The 23,696-nt window shown below is 43.3% G+C and overlaps 1 protein-coding gene across 1 annotated transcript in view; it reads left to right on the top strand.

The window, feature by feature from the left end:
• The window catches only part of shank3a (SH3 and multiple ankyrin repeat domains 3a), a gene marked incomplete at its 5' end in the record, with an annotated part of 258,696 nt that overhangs the window by 86,281 nt on the left and 148,719 nt on the right, over window positions 1-23,696 (top strand). Inside the window, 3 exons of the mRNA XM_080761381.1 lie at window positions 15,567-15,675; window positions 17,366-17,517; window positions 20,193-20,360. Coding sequence (XP_080617507.1) covers window positions 15,567-15,675; window positions 17,366-17,517; window positions 20,193-20,360 — 429 coding nt within the window. The remainder of the gene's footprint in view (window positions 1-15,566; window positions 15,676-17,365; window positions 17,518-20,192; window positions 20,361-23,696) is intronic.

Below are 23,696 nucleotides of genomic sequence, written 5' to 3'. Positions count from 1 at the left end.
TTTTTCATCTCCTCTTTAAATCCTGTGACTTAGCTCAGACAGCAATAATCAGTTCAGTTGAGCCAGACAAAAAAAATAATGCCCTGGCAATTTCTCTCCTATCATTTGGCACTCAATCCGTGCCTTTGTCTGAATTTATCGTCGTGTCTGTCAGACTCACGACCAGCACTGGTACACACACATCATGAATAAATATTTTCCTGAAATTGGAATAGGTCTGTTACTTTATAGCTGTGACAGCCTCACACTTGACAGACGGTATCTGATGAGGTGCTGACAGGCTGTACGTGATGATGACATGCTGCCGATAAGCAAGCAGCTCAGTGTGAGTCAGCTGTCTTTTTGCCACAATGCCAACAATATAGGACAAAGGGTTTTATAGTCTCTATTACACTGTAGTCTACATGGCTTTTTGGCAATCTGGCAAGCTGGCAATGCTAAAAGGACATCAAACATTACAGTATATTTTACATGTGATGCTTCTCTTGTAATTAGGCACATGCATTGGCATTGTAATTGTCTCCACCAGGCAGAAGGCATGGGGAGAAAGTATGTTTTGCACCCTGTCCGTCTGTCCGTGTGTCCGTCCGTCCGTATACAGCTAAACTCTGGCACTGTTGACCCGGTATTGTAAGTCTATCGTGCTTACACAGTGGTTTCTCACACTGTAGATAAGCAGTGAAAATCGAAACTTCAAGTAACTGAACACTTTCTCTATGTTTAAACAAAAGTGTTGGTTCCCACTAACCCCAATGATATAGTAGACCTTAGACCGGTTGGAATAATGGAAGCCGACATCTTTGACCATAGATATAATGTTCATCATTCCATTATCTACCTCTGCGTCTTGGCCCTACCACTGCACACCTTGGGGACAAAGTAAGCAAGAACACATGCGAGTCTTATGCCCTCTCTGTCCAGAGAGTTGAGGCGTCACTGACACCGATATTGCCTCTGGCCCACTGCACGCCGCCCACTCCACCGTGTCTGATGCCTAAACAGTTGTGACGCTTCAGAGCATGTGTGTATTTTACGGGCCAACTTGCATTAGACCCGGCGTGCAATCACGGCGAACAGGCCTCAAGTCGACACGCGCGTTGTTGTAATCGCTACTCGTCCATGATGCTGCAGAGTGTCTGAGCGTGGATGGAGCCAGCTGCACTGGGACCTGGGGGGGGGCGTGTGTTGTGTAGCCAGGAGGCTCGCTTTATATCCATAGAGTGAATGTAGGGCAGCAACATGCATACAGTACAGTGAGTGCATTATAGGATACTGTATGCACCACTCGTGGATGAATAGGGGCCTAGCGGGTGCCAGTACTGTAAGTGCATCGGTCCTCCTTTAGAAAGCTAATGGAAAGTGGAAAGAGAAAGTGACAGTAGAGTGTAGGAGAGAATAACTGCTCTGTGTCCTTCTCTTCACACCTTTAGAGCAGGAAAGCAGAAGGAGAACATATCACAGGCCATACATATAGGGGCCTCAGGTTTTACCAGGAAAACACAGGAACTGCCAAACCCTTTATCCCATGCCTCTCACCTCCCTTATTGTGCGTGACTTCTTCACACTCATGTACAGTACAGTGTCCCTGCAGAGTTGTGACACACAGCCGCTGCATAATATTCGGGTCATAACCTACTGTATGTTTGCACTGTGTCTGTCTGTGTCGGTGTCGAGGAGTCGTCTCCAATCACACTGAGTGGCGAGCGTCAAACTCAATCAGGGGGCTCTTTGCTCTGGTAAACAACTTGGAAGATTGCTGTGAATGGCCCGGGAGTATAGATTATTATATGCTGTCTCTGTCTGCTGTTGCAGTGAGACGACAAACTATCCAGATCTCTCTCGGATCACGGGGAAAAATAATCGACCTCACGCCATGTCAATCACGTTTGCACACTGCCGCCGAATATATAAAAAGTTTTCGGACTATGGTCGATTTTATCCGTTTTTCACATAGCTAGACATGGTCTTTCTGCCTTTGAGCAGTGCTGAGCCCTTCGAGACCAACATGGTTTCCACTGATCATCTCGTTGAAGAGAAAGTACTTTATGAAAAGCCCATGAAAGCAGGTGAGGCAGCAGAGCATGTAACACATATAGAGAGAGAGAGAGCGAGAGAGAGAGAATGAACTTCTCTTGTCCAATTTATTCTATGACATGTCATATAATTATCATAGCATGTCCTCGTGAAGAATCTTTGCTAGTCTTTATTAGCCTAGAGTTTTTGGCCATGCATTTGTCTGTCCCTCTATTGAGGTAAATGGTCTTCATGGGCGCATTCGGAAATACTGCACCGGAGCTATTTCTGAACACATTTTTTGCAGATTATGAGCCATAATGCATATAAAGACGGAATTTTGGCCGTTTTTACGTGACCGCGGCCTGTCGCTAGCTGAAAATGCTACAACATGCTAAATTTGATTAACGTGGATTAAACAAAACTCGCCTTTACGGCTATGGCAAGCTGGACAGAGTAAAGGTAAGCTCGTCTTTACGCCTATGGCACGGTTAATAGATTGATTGCACCTGCTACATATAATACATGGTACGTCTCTCACGGTACGGTTCAGATTGGATCATTGAACACTCAGATCAGGGGATCATCCTCACTGCTGCTGCTTCACTCAATTTCGTTCTGCAAAAACATTGCAACTAATTTAAATAAGTCGCATCGCACTGCAGTGTGCAAGGATGTTTTGCGTGACGTTTTTTATTGCAGATTTCGCATCTGCAAAACGCACGCACTCTGCAAAACGCATGCACTTCTTAACTGTCTCTCAATCACAGAATGACCCTGTTGTCATGGAGACACAATAATTGTATACTGTACTGTATGTGTGGCTCCACGGACCATGCAGTTCATTAGTCCATTAGGGCAAGGTGTGATTTAATTGTAGAGTTCATACTTTGCAATGTAAGACGTGTGCACAGTGGTTTTCTTCCACAAATCCACGTATACTTCTGGCACTGTTAACTCCATTGTTTACATAATTATTATACATAATAGTGTTTTTGGTGAAGATAGACAGGAAAGAGGGAGAGAGAGAAGGGGAGAGACCATAGAGGAATAAAGGATAGAGGGTGGACCGCCCCGCCCCCTGCTAATCATTTTGATAGAAGTTGCTCAGTGGCGTTTTTGAAGCACCCGGAAGAACGGTCTACTTCCGCATTTTTTGGATTTGGACACCAAAATTTGGTGTCCAAAATGCAGAAGTGCTCAAACCCCAGCTGCATGGGGTTTCCTCGTGCTAAATGCACGGGCCAAGCTCAGACCAGTAGGGCTCAGCGCCTCAACACTGGCCAGTTTTTCTGAGGGCTTCATGGGAGAGACATGCAGCAAAGATCGTCATGAACGGGACTCGAACACGCCATGCGCTGTCAGGCTATATGTGGCATGCGCCTGGACTGCTGGGCCAGCGGATGCCCCGGTTCTCAACATTCTTGGCTTAGTTAGATATATACACTATATTTTGCCGAAAAGAAAAGGTTACAGTAACGCATTACTTGGTGCTACTGTATATGCCCAGTACTGCTTAGACACGAATTGATCCGTTTCCTTCTTACAGAGAGGTTAGTGTTGTTCCGAATCCTCAGCTCAAGAAGTATCCAATATATATGGACTGCATTTGCTGAATATAGTTTCTAGTTTTTCTGGTTTATTTGCACTTTTCTAAGTTCACTTTTCTCAGTCTGAGATAATGCGCTCCAAAGCAGGTTCCTCCATGTCTGACAATAACCACTGGGCCAGCAGACAGATGACAACCCCTGGTGCTTTCCACTCAGGGTAATGCACTCTCTTGTAACACACTTGATCTCCAGTTTCATATTTGTCATCAATGGGGCGTATTTTGTTCTGAGCCGCTGGGCCGCAAGACAAATTTCAGTGCGAACTGAAATAAAGTACTATATCATATCATATCATACCATATATCGTATTTCCACTGACATGGCCTAACATCACCCCACCCGCCTACTTGTGCCACAAGGAATACATTTTGGGCTGAGTAGTGTCAAAGTTGTACGGAATGAGTAAAAAAGTACCCACTCCTGGGTAAGTCTGAGCTAGGCTAAGCTGGGCCAAAGCAGTGACGTATAACCCTGCTGCTACTGATTGATTGGAGAATCCTCACAGGTGTCTCTCGGTGACGAGAGAGAGAGAGAGAGAGAGGTTTTAGTTTGTGAGTCGCGGCTGTGAGAATTTAGTTACTGATGTTAGGAATGCGGGTTGATTAGGCAGAATTTTGTTTGCCAGATCTGCAGTTGACTATGGGACGAGACTGTGTGTGTGTGTGTGTGTGTGTGTGTGTGTGTGTGTGTGTGTGTGTGCGTGCGCGTGTGCGTGTGCATGCGTGCGTGTGCATGCGTGCGTGCTCTCAGTATACTGTAGCTCACCAGAGGCTAGTTGTTCCATATCTGTCAGTTCTCTTTCATTGGTTCATCTGTCTCTGTTCCTCTGCCGTGCCCCACCTCTCCTTCCATGCTCATCCCCGTGGAGAAGACCACTGGTTGTTACACAGTAAAACCCATTATGTATACTGGAACGCATTTTGTGTCACCTTAACTTTGAACCATTATTTTAAATGTAAAATTGCCGTGCTACGAGCTTCTAGATCTGCTATTTTTGAAAAATCATGAAAACGTGTGCAAATCTTTGAATATATATCTTCTTTCACAGCGAATGTTTTTAACTCAAATATTTGCTTCTGGGGGTGTCCCTGGAATAACATAATTTCAGATGGGGGTCTGCGGGCCAATTACATATCATTTTTGGGGTCAACTGTCAAGATTTAGAAGACATTTTGTAATCAGCCTCAGGTCAACCCTGAGAGTAGAATATTTTTTTTTATTTTCAAGTTAAATTGTGGTAACTCCATATCTGACAGTGGGGGTTCCCACATTACAATGACTTGTGGGAGTTATCAGTGAGAGTGTGTGTGTGTGTGTGTGTGTGTGTGTGTGTGTGTGTGTGTGTGTGTGTGTGTGTGTGTGTGTGTGTGTGTGTGTGTGTGTGTGTGTGTGTGTGTGTGTGTGTGTGTGTGTGTGTGTGTGTGTGTGTGTGTGTGTGTGTGTGTGTGTGTGTGCGCGTGCGTGCGTGTTTGTGTGTGATATTGATTCCTGTGTAATTGGATTTTCCTCATGAACTCCTGGTGTTTACCACAGCTGCCAACTGGGACAGTTGAGCACAAATGAAAGCTGGTTATGCGTAGCTTACATACTAAATTGTAAACTTCCTTGCGTTGCCGGCGCGTGCGTACCGCTCCAACTCCGCATGGAACTCAGTGCACCCGATGGAGTAATTAATAATTAGACCTTCATCCCACGAGGACATTCATTTTTCAGGTTCACACAGCTGAGTGCTGCTCACAGAGGAGCCGTTAAAGATGAGGTGCCGTGATCCCCTATAAAACATGATCATCAGGTACTATGATACTAGGAGGAAGATAGTTTTTCAAAGTTTTTTACAGAAAGTGTTAAAATTGTGTTTTTATGTGGCCACACCCACCAGTTCATTAAGTATACCTGGTTTTCACCTTGGCACCACCCAACTTAAGCCTCGTCGTATGATCTTTAATGATTAGTGTCTTGCTCAGGGACACCTCAGCACATTGCTCATTCGCGCCTTAGAAATCGCTCTGCTGATTCTGTGTATTATACACTACTGTGGAAGATGCCTGTCAGTTGAACTCAACAATTCGACAACAACACAAACAACTGGCACAGGGAGGCGTCTGTGTGTACAGCCGAGATATGCTGCTGTCACTACGACCGCAGCCACGAACAACCACGTCTATTTGTCAGTGTTGAATAACATCCCAGAGGAGTTGATCCGACACAGAAGGAACAGGAAACGAGGAAGAAAGCGTGGTATTTGGAATTGACTGCGAAGGACATTTAATCGCCCGGCCGCTCCCCTCTATCGTTCTGGCCAACGATAAATGAAAGAAAAACAGCCTTCATAAACAAAGATTTCGGTGCACTTACATTGGCCGTGGCTCAGCGGTCCAGGCACCTTGGCTGGTAATCCAGTCTGGCAGTGTGCCATGGGCTCGACTCCCGATCCCGACGGCCTTTACTGCATGTCTTCCCCCCCATCTCTCTCCCCATTTCCTGTCAGCCTACTGTCTGTCCCTCCGTAATAAAAAATATAAAATAAAGGCAAAAGCCACAAACAAAACATAAAAGCTAAATTGGCACATAGACAGCGTCTGGATGATGCGTTTAATGCCAATAATCACAAAAAGGCATGGGATACTATGAAATCTATGACAGGAATGTCAACCCCAACTAAACCTATTGTGACCGAAAATGAACTTGGCTTTTCTAATGACCTAAATACCTTTTTCGCCAGATTCGAATCATTGGACAATTCCTCAAAGTGCACTGAAATACTGAAGGCTGCCCCTCACTGGCCTCAGACAGAATTACCATCACTGAAGAGGATGTAAGAAAAGTGTTTCAGTGTACTAACACAAGGAAAGCTAATGGGCCGGACGAGTGCAGTGCTTTTATCCTCAAAAGTTTTGCATCTGAGCTGGCTCTAGTGTGGCAACCAATATTCCAAACCTCTGTAGAGACACACACAATTCCCCTATCTTGGAAAACCTCACACATAAAACCACTACCCAAAATCCAATGTCCAAAAGAACATAAGGATTATATCACTTCAGGATTTTATATCACTTCAGTGATTATGAAATCACTTGAAAGAATACTGTTACAACATCTCGTTAGTATAACCAAAGAAATGTTCGACCACTGTCAGTTTGCTTATAAAAGGGGTTGGGCTGCTATTCTTAGACTTTTCTTCAACTTTCAATACAATACAGTCCGATATACTAGTGTCAAAAATGGTACAGTTGGAACTGAATCCATACTTAATTCACTGGTATGCTTCTTTTCTTACTAGCGGAGTACAGAGGGTGAAAGTGAACACGACCCTCTTCTCAACTACCAATGTTGGTGCTCCCCAGGGGTGTGTGAGCTCAGCTGTACTTTTCACCCAATACTGACAGCTGTCGTATTGAGGAATGCCTGTCTGAATATCGCACTGACACACCAGACCAATACAATGCTAAAATACTCAGATGATACAGTTTTGATTTCTCTCCTAGATAGTTTCAGTGATCCTGGACTGCACCAATACAGAGTAAATAAGGTGGTTGAATGGAATGATAACAACGCTCTCATCATTAACACAAAAAAGACAGAAGAGATTGTTTTTGGTACACCACCAGAGATACACAGATACTATTACTATTCATGGTGAACCAATCAACCAGGTATGTTCGTTCAAATACCTAGGAGTAGTAATAGACCATTCTGTAGTCATGGAAAGATCAGATTGATTCAGTGTGTAAGAAAACGAAGCAAATAATCTACTTCCTGCTTCGCTGTCTAAGATCCTTCGGTGCTAGTAGACGGATTCTTCTTTTGTTCTTCACACATGTTATTATGAGTGTTCTTCAGTACTGTAGTACCACCTGGTATGGATGTTTGTCTACAACCCACAACTGCTGCAACAACTGAACATTTGTTCAAAGATTGTTGGACAACCACAGAAACATTATACATCCACGTATGATAACAGCATCCTAAGGTTAGCAAGGAATATCACCTCTAATACTAAGCATGTGTTGTATGGAGAATATAGGTTGCTACCTTCAGGAAGGAGATATGGTGTACCAGCATACAATAAGGTCAGACTAAAGAGGTCCTTTGTCCACCAGTCGACTTTGAGGCTTAATCAGGAGTTGTAGTAGCCACGGGTAATCTAGGCGGTGGATATTGCTCTTGTCTCCATGTCTTTATGTATGTAAATTGTCTTGTTCTTTGTGTTATGTCAAATGTGTGTACAGTGTGTTCTGCATACTTGGCTGCTGGGTCGCAAGACAAATTTCAGTGTGAACTGACAATAAAGTCCCGCGCGGGCTCTCTGCCCATTCAGCTATGGCCACCCCAATTATTGGGGACAGAGTGGCATTCTGACACACCGCCATTCCGACTACGTGGCTTCTGCGGGTGGTTAAGGTTCTGGATAGTTAGTAATGAGCTGCTTTTTTGGGGGGTGGGGGCACCTTGCTTGCTTAATTATTTCACAATATTATGGCTATGGCTTTAATTTACATAATGTTTTTATAGTATCGTGAAGAATATGGGATTCCATAATCATAGAATGTTCTTCTGCCTTGTGTCAATTGTGTAATTTACATACTAGGCTACAGACAGTGGACCTATTTTGGGTGATCTGCAGCTGTGGTCACCTACGTGGGTGTCGGCCTTCTCAGGACGAGGAAGGAGCCGAATTCCGGTGGCTATTGGCATGACAAAGGAGTTTGTTGACCTGAAGGGACAGACTGGTTGATCAAAGAGTTTGGTTTTACATTATGCAATACAAGTCGACACCCTACACCCATGTAAACTGTTTAAAAGGTGACCCAGAATACTATCACTGAGTCAGTCGGGGCGCAAGCCTGTGGAGACGTGTGAGCCATGCACTCTGCTGGCTGGCGTGAGTCTATGCTGAATGCTGTAAGCTGTACTTCGTCAAAATATACATCATGGAACTTCATATCGTCTGTCGTGCACATTTCTCTCTTGTATGGTAAAATATATACATCAATCGTTAAGGAAACAAATTACATGCAGGGTAACTGAATCCTCAAATCAATGGCACATGCTACATTTTTTAAATTATATTATAATAAAAAATGGTTTGGTATATTATACCAAATCAGCATCCCAGAAGTTAGAATTCCACTAAGCTTCTACGCAAGGCAGTTTAGCGGTGTTGGTAGCGGAGGTTCTCTTGTCGTGCCAAGCAAGAGAAGTTGTGAGAGAAAGCCATGCAGGTGACCGACCACAGACATAGTGTGAGATGACATCGGAGCGTCATGCTAGCCAAATGTATGTTGATATTGCCAGATTACATAGTGTCTTATCGTGTTTTGTGATATACAATTTGACCATTTCTCTCCTAAACCTTACCTAACCTTACTTAACGTTACCAAAAACATGCTATTATTATGTCATGTCAGCTATGCCTACATCAACACATTCTATGGACCTTATGCAGACCGCGGCCATCAGGCCAGCAAGGTGCTAACTAGATGCATTTTCCCATTGACAGCCCATTCATCCAAACAGAAAAGTCCTATCTGATTGTATTAAACAACGTCAAACTCACCAACATTGCAGCTGTGAGATAAGCTTGAATTATCATCTTTCTATCTGCAAAGTATTTGTTTCATAAAAATGCACTGTAGACTTGTTATGAGCTACTTTAAGTTATGAGAAATTCCTTGCAGGTGATTTTGTTTTCTAGTAGTTTGGAAGCACTCGTTTTTTGTAAAGCAACCTGCTGCCTCCTGCATCATGTACAAATTAAAAACAGGTGGCACGCAGGGCTGTTCAGTGATATCCAACGAGCACTCCCAAACTCTGAAAAAAATTACCTGCGCGGAATTTCTTGACAAGAAGTAGCTCATAACATGTCTACGGTGGATTTTTATGAAACAAAAACTGTACAGATTGAAAGAGGATAATTCAAGCTTTCCATACAGCTGCAATGTTGGTGAGTTTGACGTTGTTTAATACATTTAGACAGAACTTTTCTGTTTGGATGAATGGGCTGTCAATGGGAATGTTCCACCTACTTACTTGCTGACAAGATGGCAGCGGTGTGCATAAGGTCAATTGTTCCTATCACGACTAGCAATATTATAAATTGTGCTGTACAGTATTAGCCTAATTTATGGGAGTGGTTGGCCAAACACTGCATATTAGATCTCATTGATTGATTGAAGTATTTATTAACAGTTTGCAGGTAGGTCTACATGTCACATGAAAACACAATTCAATATAATAAAAAGCCTATATACTAGGTATACTGTGGACGACACACTGTTAAAGCATTGCACTTGTTTACAACAGGGTCCACCTTTTTCAATTCATCAGAACATTTAGAGACATACAAATATACACTTACTACTTATACTACTTACTTACCTACCCGTGTGAAGTGATGGGCGCTCTTCTCATCGTACATCAATTTATGTTAGCGGACATTTGACATTTCTACATAAGGTAGCCTACATAAGGTGGTCCCTTATTGGCCAAGCGCTCCCACCATGTGATTGGTTGTTGCTCGTTTACATATGACGTAAGGTTTCCCTTCAATGTCAATGGCGTTTAAAGTTTAATTTTATTTAGTGGAATTCTGACGTAATTTCTCCGTTCATCGTCAATGGCAAAACTTGAGACGTGTGGGGACAAAAGCTGTTTATAGAAGAGGCTAGCGCCCCTTAAAAACAGGAAATCATGGAAGGAGGTAAAAAGGGAAAAGAAACATATATATATACAGTACAGTTAGGGGGAAAGGGGGTGGGGGGGATTCAGATTTTACGGGGGCCAGTTTCGAATTGCAGCAGTCTGTAGGTGCCCTTTGAGAGCGGTTTTGAAGGAGTCAAGGGATTTGCATGTCTTAATTGCTGTTGGTATGGCGTTCCACATTTTGGTGGCATAGGAGAGAAATTTATTTAGTCCCTTGTTTGTGCCGAATCTGCGTTGCACATGGTTTGTTGAACTCCCTCTGGTGTTGTGGGTGTGAACTTAGTTGACATTAAGGAAGTATTTAGACAGGTACATGACAGGCTCATAAACACAGCAACACAGCAAATACACAGAATATGACCATTGCTCTCTCTCTCTCTCACACACACACACACACACACACACACACAAGCGCACACGCACGGGCGTACACTTGCATGACAGGGTGAAAACATGCTCTCTTCTCCTGGCCTTCTGCTTGGCAGAGATATGTGAAACTGTAGCTAAATCCGCTTCAGCTGGACGGCTAAGGTTAGTCACAAAAATGAAGTTGATGTAATCAATTTTCTTTGGCACCAGTTCAGTGTTCACTGCAGGATTTTGCTGGAGACATGCTGAGAGACAGTAATGAGAAGAGATAAAAGCGCTAGTGGAGATTAAAGTATGGCTAGTATTTTTTTGCCCTCCACACTGCCAACAGATAAAATCTGTAAAATAATGGTATACTAACTATATATATCGTCGCTGTCGGAAGGAAACCACATCATGCAAGTAATTGACAATATATAAAGTCAGAATGCTAACTTTGATGAGGCAGTATTGCATTGTTTTGTTTTAAAATTAACATTTTGGAGTTCCTCCCCGACAGCAGAGATATATAGGCTATATAAAACTTTAAATGTGATGGGGATATATGCTCATTTTATGTAGCTATAACTTGGTAATCACATAGGAATTTCTTGCAATGTGGATGTAATCTAATGTTCTCCCCTCTTAAAACTTAAATATCATGCACCAGAATAGCTTGTGCTAAATGGTTGATCACTCAGAAACGAGATTATTATTATGGGTTTGCATGGTAATTGTGGGCTCGCCACAGCGAGCACACAATAGGTATCCACAGTCTATATTTATTCCAATTTCCGCCACTTTTTTCGGTCACCTACTACTTCCACATAATTTATGCTAGAATTTTAGTTCAAACTTCAAACTGTTCAGCTCTTTGCAGTGATGTGTGCTTGTATTTTTATTTTTACAAAGTTTTATACTTTTTATACTTTTTAACTTTTTAACTTTTTTTTACATCCTTTATAATGAGAGTCGATGGAAGAAAGGTCCCATTTTTCACAGTTAACTTTTTTGAGCTCTTATTACTCCGTCATACTTTCACTTTGAAACTTCATTCAAACTTTATAATGTTCATCTATCTTTGAACTTTCATTGGTGAAAAAGTTGTTTTGAAAAAGTTTATACTTTTTAAAATATTTAACTTTATTTATAGTTTTTGCCTCCCATAGACAATGAATGGGATTTATCTCTAAATCAACCTCACTTTTGCAGCCTCATTAATCTGGCATACTTTGTCGTAGAAACGTGATTTAAACTTTAGAACGCTCACACGACTCTGGACTTTTTCGTGGTTCAAACCGTATTCGAATACGTTAAACGGTTTTTCCAAAATCGCAGTTCAATCGCAGGCCGTTTCGCGTAATTAGTGCCATCTTAGAGTGCGGCGCTTCTTTGACTAGAGTGTGGAAACTGAAATTCTTTCCTTGAAAATTTACCAAACAAATTGTCGTCCCGGCAAAAGTATTCATTTTACACGCATGTTCTTTGGTCATTTTGTAGCCACACATGTCCTCTTTCACACAATGTGACCACCAAAGCACAGAGACATACAGAATGTGAACTACGGCCTTTTAAGTGACACAAAAACAGTAAATCTGCTCATTGACCTCCATTGTATAATTCTTACGAGGATATTATCGCGCAGACAATTCTTAACTCGCTCTTATAACCACATTTTCAATCGTACCAACACCACAATCGCACATGGTGTACGTCAATATCTCAGGCCACTCACAGCGAAAAAAATATTTGCATTCGACTTTTACTTTTTGCGATAGAGCAATTTGTTCGGGCATAGTTTTCCCCCATTCAGAACCATTCTAATCTCCCAGTCATAGTACTGGCATAGAACTTGGAAGTCTTTTACTTCCACAGCTGAGACATATAAGGCTTAATTACAGGGCTGACATTAAAGTTACAAGATCTCAATGAGTTGCTCTGCGATACCTTGTGAGCTTGTAGGTCTGCTATTTGTGCAATTAGGCTAGACACATGCAAGTGCACGCATGCACGCACGCACGCACGCACACACACACACCCTGTCTTCGCACGCACGCACGCACGCACACACACACACACACACACCCTGTCTTCCTATTGGCTGGCCTTTACACAGCTCTCGCAAGCGCACGCACGCACGCACGCACGCACGCACGCACACACACACACACCCTGTCTTCGCACGCACGCACGCACGCACACACACACCCTGTCTTCCTATTGGCTGGCCTTTACACAGCTCTCGCAAGAGCACGCACGCACACACGCACACACACACCCTGTCTTCCTATTGGCTGGCCTTTACACAGCTCTCGCAAGCGCGCGCACGCACGCGCGCACGCGCACGCACGCGCGCACGCGCACGCACGCGCGCACGCGCACGCACGCGCGCACGCACGCAAAAAAAATGAAAACTTTTTTTTTTTTTTTTTTTTTTTTTTTAAAAAAATTGAAAAAACTGAAAAAATTGAAAAAATTTGGAAAAAAATGAAAAAAATGAAAAAAATGGAAAAAAAAATGAAAAAAACTTAAAAAACTTAAAAAAAAGAAAAAAACTTAAACTTTTTTTTTTACTTATTAAGAAAAAACTTTAACTTTTTTTTTTACTTATTAAGAAAAAACTTTAACTTTTTTTTTTTTACTTATTAAGAAAAAACTTTAACTTTTTTTTTTTTTTACTTATTAAAAAAAAACTAACTTTTTTTTTCCTTTTTTTTACTTAAAAAGAAAAACTTTTAAAACACTTCTACAACTTCCACATACTTTATTCCGCTTTATGCAGTTATTTATGCTTATTCTTTTTACACATTTTTATACATTCTTTTTTTTTTACTTTTCCTTCAGCTTTAATACATTTTCTACTGTACATTATATACATTGCGTCTTTTGGCGAGCCCACGCAGTTTCCGTAGGGAACTGCTTTCTAGTTATGTCTTTATTCCTGCCCAAGGCTGTCCAAAGCATGCTCCCTGAAACCTGATAGTGGAAATGAATCACTAATAGAGAGTAAATCATTCCTCTGAATGCTGTAATTATCAGCAGATTACTGGTGATAATGACAGCACGTGCGTGCGCGTGCGTGCGTGCGTGTGCGTGCATGCACACAGACACACACACACACACACACACACACACACACACACACACACACACAAACACACTGACAATGCACTAACCCACCCACCACCTCGGTGGCCTTCCCACTCACACGTCGCTGCCTGAGCACTCTTTGTATCCCATCACCATAACAACTGCCTCGCAGATCATGTGGGAAAACGGAAAAAAGAGCCAGAGCCAGAGTGGATTCCTCTCAGTCAGTTCTACTTGGAGATGCTGGAGGGCTGTAGTGGAGGTGGGCTTCTCTTGTGTGAAGGACAGAGAGACACCAGAGTGGATTCCTCTCAGTCAGTTCTACTTGGAGATGCTGGAGGGCTGTAGTGGAGGTGTGAAGGACAGAGAGACACCAGTTGGTGATGGCTTTGTGTGATAAAGAAAGGGAGGGAAAGACGTGAAGTGGACAAGGTGTGAAACGTGAGTTTCTTTTTTTTTTTTTTTTTTTTTACGGTCGGGGGGACGTAGATAATACGCATCGTTGCACATGGTGAGTGTGACAAACGGCTGTCCACATGCTGTTCAGCCCAGTTCTGCTGTTATGTATGTGTGTGTGTGTGTGTGTGTGTGTGTGTGTGTGTAAGTTTGTTTCAGCGCATGCCATGTGCAAACTAATGGATAGATAGACTGTGGTGGTGTGAGCATGCATGCACGTTCATGTCTGGAGGCTTTGGCACCCGTTATGTAAGGAAAGAGAGGCAGAGGAACCTTGAGAGATTGGCAATAGTGACAAAAGCTCTTTCCCAGGATGACAGTACATTTTAGGCTATAGCGCATGCTATATTGCTAGACAATATCATCTCATTTTTAGCTAAATTCCTTATTACAGCATGACAGAGCTATGGCAGAAGTGGGTCAACATTGGCTATTGTTAGTACAATTCTTTTACACATTAATGGAGTCTATTTCAATATGATCCGATAGTCTGTCCGACTCATGAAGCGATGCACTGTAAAGCCATCTACAGTAGCAGTCATTGTCACAAAATCTATCGTCTTTGGTGGGCTGTCTCAGCGAGTCCCAGGTGTAGCATTGACCTGATGTTTCCTAGCTACAGGCTATAGAATAATGTGTATGATAGTATATAGTTGTTCCAGTCCTCTGTATTCCTTTTCCAATCTGCACTCTGCAGCAGACTTGCCCCTAACAGCAGAGATGATGAATATTTGCAATCATCAGTCATAGAGGAAAATGCCATAAGCGCTTAAGGCATTTTCCTCTATGACTGATGATTGCATATATTCACAAGTTACTATGTGGTATGTGCTTGTACGTACATGTGTGCGTGTGCGCACGCGTGTGTGCGATGGTGTGCCTTACATAGGCTCTCATGCATGCACAATGTGGGCGTGTTTGTTTTTATAAATGAGCTCACTCACATCGATGTTATGGACTCTGAGCAAGACTCCCGGGCAGTGTATGCAATTACTATACCTCTGTTTTATTCCAATTCACATTCACAGCAGCTTCAGCAAGAATCAGCATAATACTGTAGCATGTCTTGCCTCAGCTAATGGCACAGGAATAGTGTGGATGTCCACAGCTTGTTGCATATTTTTTTGTCCTGGATATTTTTGTTCACAGATGGCCCTTTCACATAGATTGACTCACCAGAAAAACAAACACATGCGTGCGTGAGCGTGCACAGTAGCACTCCAGCAATCATCCCACATCTGCATTATTGAACACCACCCCCATGAGAGTTACAGTACATCACCTGATCACAGTCTCTCTCTCCTCCTCTCTTCCCTCTCTCTCTCTGTCTCTCTGTCTCTCTGTCAGGCAAACTTGAAGAAGTTCATGGAATATGTTCAGCAGAGGAACATTGAGAAGGTCTCAAAGTTCCTAGAAAGAGGTCTGGACCCCAACTTCCACGACCCAGAGACAGGAGGTGAGGAGCTCAGCCTCATGTTAAACTTTACTCTGTCTGTCTGTCTGTCTGTCTGTCTGTCTGTCTGTCTGTCTGTCTGTCTGTCTGTCTGTCTGTCTGTCTGTCTGTCTGTCTGTCTGTACGTACGTCTGTACGTCCGTCCTTCTGCCTCTCAGAATCTCTCTATTTGGCCCTCTTGGGCTCCCTCTCTCAATTTACTTACAGTACACTAATTATTATGTGCTTTAGTGGCATAAAAGTTCAGAACAATATTGCTAATGCAGAAAAGTCTCTCTCTATCTCCTCTGCCAAAAGAATAAATATATATTGTACTGTATGGGTTTCCTGTAATCAGACAGGAAGAAGTTGGATGGCATCCCATACCATGCTAATCCCCTAATTCTTATTCAAATCTTTGTCCGGCCATTGTGCCATCTGATTAACCAGATGCAGCTTAGTGTGTAGAGAGGCCCTCTTCTACCCACTAAGCTACAACTACCCCCAGAGTTAACCTGTAGTCCCGATTGATTGATTGAATATTTGATTAGACAAAGGAAAAATGCAAACAGCACAAGTTACAGTCAGGCATTTTGGTCCAAAACGACTTGCGGTCTTGTTTCCATTCGGGTCCCATGCACTCACACATGTGTAGTCATGAACAATAATCTAAAACATCAATTGGTCACCTCCTCTCCCTCTGACCTGCTGACAGGTGAAATTGTATGCCTGTTTTAAAGGAGGCCAGTGATTTGCTTGTTTTAAGAGAAGGGGGCAGGGCATTCCACACCTGAATAGCAGTGCTGCGGAAGGTGAATTTACCCATGTTTGTGTGTGTGGGTGGCACCAGATCATTGTTTACGCTACCTCTAGTTTTGTGGCTGTGGGTGTCGCTCACTTTTTCAAAGTAATCAGTCAAGTAAATGGTCACTGAGGGCATGGAGGGCAGAGCTGCATGTACAATTTTGAATGTCAGACCCATTTTCAATTGTTTTCCCGAATGAGCGGCTCTCCAAATAAGGGAACACAAGAGGCACCCCTGCAAGACTCGCAGCAATCAATATCTCACACTGGAGGTTCATGGCAAACCATTTTAGAAAAATAAATTGGAAAAAACAGCTGAAAAACCCTTTCCTGTTTGCTTTGCTTTGAATTTTTCCCTGGGGGCGTGGCCCAATACAATGTGGATAACAGGAGGTTGGCCTGTTTGGTCCGCCCTCACAGTGTGTTTTAACAGCGGGTGACAGCCAGACAAATGCATTTGTCTGGCTGTCACCAGAGTGCATTATTTGTCATTGGCACCCGGCAACTATACTGGCGATAGCAGGCGAACAGGCGATGGAACGTCGCCCGAAAACATGAAAATATTGTATCTTTTGGACAACATCGTCTGGCGATAGCCAATTAAATTCATGTGTTGCTTTGTTTACCTTCCTAACCACCTATACGAGGACATAGGTAATGACGCCCACTAGGAGATTTATATCGCCGTTGTTCTTCCGCTGCGGTGGCGCCCGGTTTTCATTCCACGAATCCCCAATGTTCACACGTTCTTCTAAATGCTCCTGCCGTGCCTAACAGACTCAGTAGCACAGCTCGTAATCTGAATTCCTGAGAGATTAGGGTTGAGGCGGTTGACAACATGAGGATTATACTTTGTGAGATGTTGACAGTGATGATGATGGTTTCATGTTTGGTTGTGTCGGCGCCGTAGAATGTCCTCTAACGCTGGCGTCCCAGCTGGAAGGCTGCGCCGAGCTGGTCAAGGTGCTGAAGAGTGGAGGAGCCCACCTGGACTTCAGGACCAAGGACGGCATCACGGCACTGCACAAGGCCGTGCGCACCAAGAACCACACTGCACTCATAGTGAGTTCAATACACGCACGCACGGACGCACGCACGCACGCACGCACGCACGCACGCACGCACGCACGCACGCACGCACGCATGCATGCATGCATGCACGCACGTGCATGGGGCACGCACTCACACATGCACACACACACACACACACACACACACACACACACACACACACACACACATGTATTCATGTATTGTATTCATATACTTGTGAGGACATCCACATTTTAGGAGGGCATTGAAAATATTGGAAAGATCATGTTCACAGCACCGCACGTTGTGAACATGAGTGACACACAACTAAAAAAAATCTAACCATGACCTCTAAATGTCAAAACCTGTGGACACTTTTCATAATTGTAAACCTAACCTGAAAAAGCGTTCGTAACATTTTATGAATCAAAACTAAACTGAAAACTTAAATGCAAAGTAAAAAGGATATAAAAAGCATAGTATGGTGAACTGGAGGCTGATTCAGACTAAATAGTTTTTTTTAAACACGCCGACCAGTTCATTAAAGGTGATATAGACACGTTTCCATTGTTTGTACACAGAAGTGAGTGTTTCCAAACAGATTCAAATCTAGCTCCCCCCTCCACCCGTCATTCTATTGGCCACCACAGCATCGTTCATGAACTACTTTGTCCACGGTTATTCATTGTAATGATCAATGATTCCTATGCTGATGATCTGTCATCCTCTCGTGGAACGCGATCACTGTAGATTAGAATCCACGCTTCAACCTGCCAGGCAGGCCCCAGACAGCCGCACTGACGGAGCCACGGTGATCCGGTGGTGGTGACTGGTGATTCATTTTAGCGACTTCCACCATTTCAACAAATAACCACATACAACCCACTTCACATGGACGATATTGATGTAACCAGGAGATTTGGTGGGGGTCCGATCATGCGACGTAATCTCGTCTCGGAGTCGGAATGACTCGGATCCCCCTCCTCTCCTCCTGCCTGGCCGCTGCTCGACCAGCGTGATTTGTGCACTGGGCAGACGTGGTTTGGTGCCCAAACCACGCTCGCCGACCGGCGTCAACCCGAGGAATGCACCATTGTGAGGCTGCTGCCTGCTGCTACCACCAAGACCATGAAGCAGTACATAGAGATTCTCATAATTTCAATAAAAAAAATCATGAACATACAATTTTCATTTGAAGAATGTAGGTTAAACTAAGATATTTTGTAAATATATATTGCATCGCGTAATTCGCGTATTCATTATAAAACTGTGCTGGGGAGTGTGGGACTGGGGCTTTAAAGATACCCTCGCTGTGATTGGCTAAAACTCCGCCTCACCCCCCCACTAACCCCTCCTCCCCCTCACACCCCGACGTCCCGAGTTATAAATACCTAGAACTCAAAACATCCCAGAGGCAGCCAATGGTAGGAAAACACCACAGCATCATCATACAGGGGATGCTAGAGGAAAAAAGGCCTATAGATATATATATATTTTTTAAATGTTGGCTTAAAACTTAAAGCTTAATGCCTGGTTTGCCTGGTGGGTGGTGATGGGTGGCGATCCACCTGAACTGAAGCCACACCCACAGCTGTTGTTGTATTATAAATGGGGAGGGGTTAGGGGACGGGATGATGTTGTGTCACCATATCACAGTTTTTTTCATTGGCACGTTTAACAGGTCGGTTTTTCAGGTCAACCACACCAATGTTGCAACTCAATGAGTTGCATTGGTGTGGTAAAAAAAAATGTTTTGCCCCGACCCGACCCTTTAGTGTGGTTTGGGTCTGTCCTTGTTAAAGAGTGTCCGTACAGTGCCGAGAGCCTTTGAGCCACTCATGTGACATAAAACAACAGCCTCTCACTGAATGAACTGGCATATTCATTGAATGAGTCTGGGATGAGGAGGCTCGTAACCCCGCCACATGAGCAGAGTCTGGGATGAGGAGGCTCATAACGCCGCCGCATGAGCAGATATGAGTCATGTAATGGTGCTCCTGCAGAGACAGAGCTGTTTGAATACGTCCTATTGCGCTCATTGTGATGTTTAAAGGTTCTCTTGAACATGCACACACTACAGTACAAGATCTTTAAATAATGGCGCATCACACAATACATGGTGATGGTGTACACATTTTTATTAAAACAATTTAAACACTACATAATAGTAATAATAATTATTTATTTCATTCGTTTTATTATATCTCTGTCAGGAAGAAACCACTCCAAAATGTGGATGGGAAAACGTACTCAACGATGAAAGATACAGTATCTCAATGGGTTCCTTTAAACCTCCTTTTCAATATCCAATATAAATCTCAACCTCATAAAGAACCATACTATATATATGTATGCATGCATGTATGTACTGTATGTTTGTGCCCAGCGTCGAGTCCGTCGGATAGCCGGTTGTCCAGAACCAGCGCAAAAGCCTCTGCCCGGGCTCTGGACCTGATCACCCCTATACTGTATACAGTATCTCCATATATGGAACTTTATATTTGGGCATTCATGACACAGAACAGGACACAGACAGATGGCAACCATTTGCATATACTCATTATACTTCTTACTATCTCAGAATTCCAAACTTTAAACCGGTATAATGCCTAAACGAGGAAAGATATCAACTTATCTTTTTCAACGGTCAGATACAGAATTCATGTTTCTTTCATCCCCAATAACACACATAATGTATTCCACAGACCTTGTTGGACCTGGGTGCGTCACCTGACTACAAGGACAGCCGGGGTCTGACACCCCTCTACCACAGCTCCATGGTGGGAGGAGACCCCTACTGCTGTGAACTGCTGCTACATGACCACGCTCAGGTTGGCTGTGTGGACGAGAACGGCTGGCAGGAGATCCATCAGGTCAGTCTCTCTCTCTGTCTTTGTCTGTCTCTCTCCCACACACACACACACACACACACACACACACACACACACACACACACACACACACACACACACACACACACACACACACACACACACACACAGACAGACAGACACACACCTCCTCAGACACGCAACGAGTGCAGTGTCTTTACGTATTATGTCGATTTGATTTGATTAGAAACACTCAAAGTTAAATTGACACGAAATATTTTACTGTGTGGCACTAACCTTTCAACAAGCTTAGAACAGCGTCCAGTATTGGCCTTGTTGTTGGATCTTTGACATCTCCCACATTATTTATTTGAACTGTATTTGGCGGATAAGCCAGGCACCTTGAGAGCCACCCTCTCAGGCACAACACAAAACAAAACATTTCACATTCCACTTGTTTTGATGTGCTCAGCATAACAACAAGATGAATACTTAAGTAACGCTTTCCACGATGCAGCCACTAGTTAGTAGTTCCAAACATTAATGAGCAGAGTTTGTTCAGTCAGATATACTCGAGGGGCTCTCATTATGCTCTTGGGTATTGCTCTCTATGCGTATTGCAATGATATTACACATGATTCATACTATACAGCATACGATGACGTGGCAGTCAGCCGACCAATTGCTGGGTTATTTAAGCTCATCACAGTCTCTGTTCTTCCTGCTGTCATCCTCCTGCTGTCATATATGTCCCTGGACTGTTGGTATGCGCCTCCCTATGGGCTCTGCTATAGTTGTTCTCCATGTGGGGGTGTTACTGTATATCTATCTCCCTGCTCGTATGTTTAATGATGGTTGTTTAATTATGCCAAGTATGGAGAAAATATAGCAGAGCTGAACGACAAGATAAAATATTATATGCACATTTGTATTCTCATTCTATAATAAATATTGGTTAATCTATTCGTGAGTTATCTGACTGAACAGTTCCGGCATGGAACCTCATTCCTCAGTGTTTATGAAATGCACTCGATACATGTGATCGCGGCACGGCAAGGTCAAAGAGTTGTGTAACTGTCTCTATCAATGGCTCTGGCCAATAGAGGCGATGACTTCATGGGACTTTAGACTACAACGCCATGCTGATACTGTACGTACAGTACAGCACTTGCTACGTGCTACGGTTGCCTTGGGCACTTGGCTGTACAGCCAAGTGCCCAAGGCTCCTCCCAAGTAAGAAGTGCCTGTGTTTGGTGTCGAAATGCTCCTGACTTGAGAGCAAACGCAGCATAATGCGCACATTTCATTGATACACACATGGCCTTGAGGTTTGCACTGTAAACATAATGGAGGCTTGTGCTGTATTTGTGTGTGTCAGGGCTTTCTGTTCTAGAGGGGTGGGCGCGCATGGAGCAAGCGCTGGAGAATATTGGCGCTCCCCCTACCCCCTCTGCCCCTCCCCTCCCTGGTAGAAAACAGCGGAGAAAACTGACGTCACCATTATTTGGAGCGACGCCGCTCTGCACTGTAGTTCACTCCCACTCCTAGACCAGGACATGTGTCTCGTTCCCCCAGGAAAATAAAAGCCTGGGTACCGAAAGCTAGGGCTTTTTAGACTATGTTTGAGTAGTAGGGGTAGGATTTGTATGTGTGTACTGTGTGCAGTGCACGTGTGTGTGTCTGTATCTTTGTGTGCGTCTAAGGTGCTCGTATAAGTGGAACCCAAAGGGCCAGCAGTGGGAGTAATCACATCTCCAACTGAAACTGAGTGTGAAACGGAGTGAGCACCAGAATGGCTCATGAGGGGTGACATTTCGATTAGGATGATGCAGGAGTGAGGAGGACCCTCCGTGTGATTGGTTGGCCCTGTTAACCTGATTTAGGGCAATCAACAACAGCGTGGACAAATAATACATAATGTTGTTCCGCGGTGAATCTCTGGCACCATGCACTCTTTGGTTGTTGACAGATGATAGATGCTTTATTGTCCTTGTGGAAATAATTTTGCCGTTTTGTTGCGGTGGAATCTTCTGAGGAGCTTGGCATTTAACACATTCTTCAAAATAAAGGCGCTAGAATGCCCAGCAGATGAGGCAGATTTTACTCTGAAAAGCCCCGCCTTCCATTACTTCCCAAAACCGGGAGGCATAATCTTCCATTACTACCTCACGCTGTCACATCTAAAGTCTCTCTAGAAGCGTTTATATTATATATTATTATATATATATATAAGCTTGGTTAAGTCCGAAATGAAGACAGAACATTTCCGTTTTAATCAAACCATGGAGTATATTTAGAGTAAAGAGACAGTTTAGTCGGGCTGTAAACAAGGTAGTGAGCGGCAGTGCTCGAAACACGCTGAAGAAGGCATGGCCAAGCAAAAAAAAATGAATAATAATATATATATTTTAGCAATCCCGTTTTATATCATTAAAACCCTCAACGTCAACAGACGTCCTGGGACTCCTACGGGTGTAATTATAAAGACGTCGGGGGACATATTGGGCAAAAATAGTGCTAAGCAATGATGGCAGACCAGTCTGCATGTTCACTATTTATTGGTTAGTTTTGGTCTGATCTAGCAAACGCGAAAGCAGCTTCCATGTAGTACCTGGGTGCTTACAGTATATACTGTACCATCTTTCCCTATCGAGCTAACAGAATCCTTAAAGGGCCCTTTAAAGGGCCCTTAAAGGGCTCTTTTGCAACCAGATTATTTTAATGTATGGACACTAGAAACACTTCCTGGGTTTTTATTTGTGTAATATGTGTTTTAACATACATTATTTTTAGGGTGCAAATAGGGTGCAAATTTCAAATTGTGCTACTGTTATCTACTACAAATACTATTAACAGGTTCCGTCCATCTGATGTGTCCACACGTCCTAGGGAATCCAACCGACGGGTTGCAATGACGTGTGTAGTTGTGTACACGTCCTAGCGCATCTTCAATGATATCAGGCGAGAGAATAATATTCTTTTTTATTTTTGAGTGAGACTCTAAGGCCACCGTACGCTTCGCTCTTCGTTCATATTAGCGTCCCGTTCACAGAAATAATGCCTCGTATCTGCTAATCCAGGGCGCTCTCCGTGGTTTTGATCTGATGGATATAATAAGCGCTTCATTTCTGACTTCTCATCCGCCTCTCGTTCTATATTTGAACGCTTTGGAATATTTAGCTCGCCCTGCGGGCTCGTTCCTGCAGCATTGCAGGCATGCATTAATGACATTAAACTACCCCCTCAAGTGTAATATTGCTTAATTGTCCCTGTCAATTAAAAAAATTAAAATAAATAAACGTAACCTACTGTATGTTAATGGATTAGACTCTGCAAGGGCCAATTCACGTAAATTACGTTTATTCAGTTGTATAAATA

This window comes from Protomyctophum bolini, assembly GCF_963924005.1.
Source record: "Protomyctophum bolini genome assembly, chromosome: 4".
Lineage (NCBI taxonomy): Eukaryota > Metazoa > Chordata > Actinopteri > Myctophiformes > Myctophidae > Protomyctophum > Protomyctophum bolini.
This window is presented reverse-complemented; position numbering and strand designations above follow the sequence as displayed.